Source organism: Salmo trutta, chromosome 33, assembly GCF_901001165.1.
Source record: "Salmo trutta chromosome 33, fSalTru1.1, whole genome shotgun sequence".
Lineage (NCBI taxonomy): Eukaryota > Metazoa > Chordata > Actinopteri > Salmoniformes > Salmonidae > Salmo > Salmo trutta.
Window position 1 is genome coordinate 41,129,105 of NC_042989.1, and position 5,837 is coordinate 41,134,941.

At 45.9% G+C, this 5,837-nt stretch overlaps 1 protein-coding gene across 1 annotated transcript; it reads right to left on the reverse strand.

The window, feature by feature from the left end:
• Window positions 1-223: 223 nt before the first annotated feature.
• LOC115172172 (proline-rich protein 2-like) lies at window positions 224-1,188 on the reverse strand. Its single transcript, XM_029729330.1, has 2 exons — window positions 584-1,188; window positions 224-524 (listed from the first exon to the last, which is right to left on the reverse strand). The coding sequence occupies exons 1-2, from the start codon at window positions 1,186-1,188 to the stop codon at window positions 224-226; spliced, it is 906 nt and encodes a 301-aa protein (XP_029585190.1).
• Window positions 1,189-5,837: the final 4,649 nt, after the last annotated feature.

Below are 5,837 nucleotides of genomic sequence, written 5' to 3' on the forward strand. Positions count from 1 at the left end.
CACCACCCAATATCATGTTGTTGTTGTCAGTGTCTGTGTTGTCCGTCTGAGGGACGATAAATTCAAATTTATACACAGAGCTATGGATGCAAGGACTGACCATCCATGATGTCACAATTATAGTTTTAACCATCTTTTGAGGCTACACAGCATTTACAATTACATTGTTTACAAACAATGGAGTAAAATGGGTCCAGGTTGGGGCCCTGTAGAGGGGGAAGGGTCAAGGTTGGGGCCCTGTGGAGGGGAAAGGGTCCAGGTTGGGGTTCTGTGGAGAGGAAGGGTCCAGGTTGGGGCCCTGTGGAGGGGAAGGGTTGAGGTTGGGGCCCTGTAGAGGGGAAGGGTCCAGGTTGGGGTCCAGGTTGGGGCCCTGTGGTGGGGAAGGGTCCAGGTTGGGGCCCTGTGGTGGGGAAGGGTCCAGGTTGGGGCCCTGTGGAGGGGAAGGGTCCAGGTTGGGGCCCTGGTTGAGGCCCTGTGGGGTTGAGGTTGGAGCCATGTGGAGGGGAAGGGTCCAGGTTGGGGCCCTGTGGAGGGGAAGGGTCCAGGTTGGGGCCCTGTGGAGGGGAAGGGTCCAGGTTGGGGCCCTGTAGAGGGGGAAGGGTCCATGTTGGGGCCCTGTGGAGGGGAAGGGTCCAGGTTGGGGTTCTGTGGAGGGGAAGGGTCCAGGTTGGGGCCCTGTGGAGGGGAAGGGTCCAGGTTGGGGTTCTGTGGAGGGGAAGGGTCCAGGTTGGGGCCCTGTGGAGGGGAAGGGTCCAGGTTGGGGTTCTGTGGAGGGGAAGGGTCCAGGTTGGGGCCCTGTGGAGGGGAAGGGTCCATGTTGAGGCCCTGTGGAGGGGAAGGGTCCAGGTTGGGGTTCTGTGGAGGGGAAGGGTCCAGGTTGGGGCCCTGTGGAGGGGGAAGGGTCCAGGTTGGGGCCCTGTGGAGGGGAAGGGTCCAGGTTGGGCCCTGTGGAGGGGAAGGGTCCAGGTTGGGGCCCTGTGGAGGGGAAGGGTCCAGGTTGGGGTCCTGTGGAGGGGAAGGGTCCAGGTTGGGGCCCTGTGGAGGGGAAGGGTCCAGGTTGGGGCCCTGTGGTGGGGAAGGGTCCAGGTTGGGGTTCTGTGGAGGGGAAGGGTCCAGGTTGGGGTTCTGTGGAGGGGAAGGGTCCAGGTTGGGGTTCTGTGGATGGGGAAGGGTCCAGGTTGGGGCCATGTTTCCGTCATTCAGATTAAAAGCCCAGTGCTGCATGGACTGAAAAGCACTTTCAATTTATAATCTCCATTGAAGGTGCTTTTTCAGTCCAGGACTGGTCTTAATTAACCTGGGTCTTGGAAACTGGCCCTTTAACTCTGAACCGCCAAACAGACTCCAACAGCCTTTTGGTCTTCTGCATCTATGGAAACAGGACTGTCGTCATGTTTCAATCATTCACTGTGTAAAAATCGACTGTCATCATGAATCAGAGGGACTGTCATCATGAATCAGAGGGACTGTCATCATGAATCAGAGGGACTGTCGTCATGAATCAGAGGGACTGTCGTCATGAATCAGAGGGACTGTCGTCATGAATCAGAGGGACTGTCGTCATGAATCAGAGGGACTGTCGTCATGAATCAGAGGGACTGTCGTCATGAATCAGAGGGACTGTCGTCATGAATCAGAGGGACTGTCGTCATGAATCAGAGGGACTGTCGTCATGAATCAGAGGGACTGTCGTCATGAATCAGAGTGACTGTCATCATGAATCAGAGGGACTGTCATCAAGAATCAGAGGGACTGTCATCAAGAATCAGAGGGACTGTCATCATGAATCAGAGGGACTGTCATCATGAATCAGAGGGACTGTCATCATGAATCAGAGGGACTGTCATCATGAATCAGAGGGACTGTCATCATGAATCAGAGGGACTGTCATCATGAATCAGAGGGACTGTCATCATGAATCAGTGGGACTGTCATCATGAATCAGAGGGACTGACTCTTTATGTTTAGCTGCATCTGTTCAGATAGAGCTGTATAATCTAGATCATGCTTTCGTTCAGGGAATATACTATACTGTACAATCTATGTCAAGTTGAACCACTCTACCACTAAGAGGGACTGGTTGTTATGGAGCTGAGGGAATGGTTGTTATGGAGATAAGAGGGACTGGTTGTTATGGAGATAAGAGGGACTGGTTGTTATGGAGCTAAGAGGGACTGGTTGTTGTGGAGATAAGAGGGACTGGTTGTTGTGGAGCTAAGAGGGACTGGTTGTTATGGAGATAAGAGGGACTGGTTGTTGTGGAGATAAGAGGGACTGGTTGTTATGGAGCTAAGAGGGACTGGTTGTTATGGAGCTAAGAGGGAGTGGTTGTTGTGGAGCTAAGAGGGACTGGTTGTTGTGGAGATAAGAGGGGCTGGTTGTTATGGAGCTAAGAGGGACTGGTTGCTGTGGAGCTAAGAGGGACTGGTTGTTATGGAGATAAGAGACACATGCATCTGTGAGGTCAGGGTCCTTCTTGCCTTGTAGGTAGATATTTCTTTAAACTGAATCAATTCAACAGTCACTCCATTGTTCTTCCACTGACAAATTGTCTTCCTACTGGACCAGATAAACTCCTCTTAATCACTGTTGTATCAACTCATATTGTCTTCCTGCTGGACCAGATAAATTCCTCTTAATCACTGTTGCTGCTGTATCTTATCAACTCGTTTTGTTAATTTTTGTTTCATTCTACTGTTTGTAATTATTGTGATTAATAAAAAAATGTGATTTTGATTAAATATTTTGTGGCTGAGTCTATCGGGAAGCTCTTGAACAATGCGTCTTGACTCTCACCAAGTCCCTACAGAATAGTCGTCAGCTTGAAGAACTCAAGATTCTCCATAGGAAGCGTTGGCAGTAAAGAAAATAGACTGTACCACTCTTAACCACTAGAGGTCAGGCTAAACCTGAGTCTGGTGCACTACCACTTATAACCACTAGAGGTCAGGTTAAACCCGAGAATGGTGTAATACCACTCTTAACCACTAGAGGTCAGTCTAAACCTGAGACTGGTGTACTACCACTCATAACCACTAGAGGTCAGTCTAAACCTGAGACTGGTGTACTACCACTCATAACCACTAGAGGTCAGGATAAACCTGAGACTGGTGTACTGCCACTCATAACCACTAGAGGTCAGGCTAAACATGAGACTGGTGTACTACCACTCATAACCACTAGAGGTCAGGCTAAACCTGAGACCGGTGTACTATCACTCATAACCACTAGAGGTCAGGCTAAACCTGAGACTGGTGTACTACCACTCATAACCACTAGAGGTCAGTCTAAACCTGAGACTGGTGTACTACCACTCATAACCACTAGAGGTCAGTCTAAACCTGAGACTGGTGTACTACCACTCATAACCACTAGAGGTCAGGCTAAACCGGAGACTGGTGTACTACCACTCATAACCACTAGAGGTCAGTCTAAACCTGAGACTGGTGTACTACCACTCATAACCACTAGAGGTCAGTCTAAACCTGAGACTGGTGTACTACCACTCATAACCACTAGAGGTCAGGTTAAACCTGAGACTGGTGTTAACACTGGATCTGTTTTGTGTGTTTACACCCACTTCAATGTGACTTTGAGATGTTTTTTTTCATCTTATTTTTTAAACGTGGTGACACCTGTAGTTTCCGCTTCTTCAGTCATTTTTACAGGAACCAGTCATTAAGTTGCCCACTATTCTCTTATACTCATTTGCTCACATTGTATATAGACTTATTTTTCTACTGTATTATTGACTGTATGTTTGTTTTACTCCATGTGTAACTCTGTGTTGTTATATGTGTCGAACTGCTTTGCTTTATCTTGGCCAGGTCGCAGTTGTAAATGAGAACTTGTTCTCAACTAGCCTACCTGGTTAAATAAAGGACTTGTTCTCCACTAGCCTACCTGGTTAAATAAAGAACTTGTTCTCCACTAGCCTACCTGGTTAAATAAAGGACTTGTTCTCAACTAGCCTACCTGGTTAAATAAAGGACTTGTTCTCAACTGGCCTACCTGGTTAAATAAAGGACTTGTTCTCCACTAGCCTACCTGGTTAAATAAAGGACTTGTTCTCAACTAGCCTACCTGGGTAAATAAAGGACTTGTTCTCAACTAGCCTACCTGGGTAAATAAAGGACTTGTTCTCAACTAGCCTACCTGGGTAAATAAAGGACTTGTTCTCAACTAGCCTACCTGGTTAAATAAAGGACTTGTTCTCAACTAGCCTACCTGGGTAAATAAAGAACTTGTTCTCAACTAGCCTACCTGGGTAAATAAAGGACTTGTTCTCAACTAGCCTACCTGGTTAAATAAAGGTGAAATAAATAAATAAATAAATAATATAAATCCCAGTGTAAGTTTAACCCTCCGTTAGATAACATAACACTAGTCTGCAAGGGTGACTGGGATCCTTAAGGTTATGTTTTAAAGTAATTGTATGCTGCCCAGATAAATTCCCTTTACAATCCACTATTTCTGACCAGGGCCTACAGGGAATAGGTACTGGAATAGAATACACCCCTGCAGCATCCGTAGGGAAATGGGGCCCTCGAGTTATCTGGAGATCGGGTCCCCCAGATACCATATTAACACGCCATAAGTCATGAAATAAATATTTAGAATGGCAGGAAATTATCATTAAAACTGCAGATTTTTCTCTGTCTCATGTCAAAATGTGTAGAATAGCAGGAAATTAGATCAGAGAATCTTGAAAGTCAAGACAATCCTTGCAGGGAAAATGTATTTTTATAGGGAAAATAATTGTTTTGGGAATTTTCTAAATACTTTGAATGTTATTATTAATTTCCATGTCAGCTCTATGTCTGGAAATTCCCTTGTTCGAAGCAAAGGATCCCAATTTCAAACTCTCCAAAAAAGAATAATAAAAAATAAAAAATGTCAATAATGTCTATTAACTTGAAAAATGATCTCATGTAGTTTCTTGCAATAGCTCTCTGTGACTTTAAAGAATATTTAACTCAAAACTGGGATTCTGAAAAGATGCGTCCGGAGATTTGGTCAATTGTTGTCATCTCCACTGTTCTACAACAGATGCTTGAACAATGGAAGTATCTGCTGTGCAAGACTTAAGGGATAATGTTTGCTTTATAAAGTTGTTGTTTTATGTTGTAAATCTAGAAAAACATGCCAAAATGCTAATGAAATTAGCCTCGGAGCATTTCATAGTTCTATAAAACAAAACAAAAAGAAGCTTGGAGAAGTCAGTGAGTCTGGAGACAGTCTGCTGCTGATACTGTCTGGTCTGTCTGGTCTGTCTGGTCTGTCTGGTCTGTCTGATATTGTCTGGTCTGTCTGGTACTGTCTGGTCTGTCTGGTACTGTATGATACTGTCTGGTCTGTCTGATATTGTCTGGTCTGTCTGGTACTGTCTGGTCTGTCTGGTATTGTCTGGTCTGTCTGGTACTGTCTGGTCTGTCTGGTACTGTATGATACTGTCTGGTCTGTCTGATATTGTCTGGTCTGTCTGCTACTGTCTGGTCTGTCTGGTATTGTCTGGTCTGTCTGGTACTGTCTGATACTGTCTGGTATTGTCTGGTCTGTCTGGTACTGTATGATACTGTCTGGTCTGTCTGGTCTGTCTGGTCTGTCTGGTCTGTCTGATATTGTCTGGTCTGTCTGGTACTGTATGATACTGTCTGGTCTGTCTGATATTGTCTGGTCTGTCTGGTACTGTCTGATACTGTCTGGTCTGTCTGATATTGTCTGGTCTGTCTGATACTGTCTGTTCTGTCTGGTATTGTCTGGTCTGTCTGGTACTGTCTGATACTGTCTGGTCTGTCTGATATTGTCTGGTCTGTCTGATACTGTCTGTTCTGTCT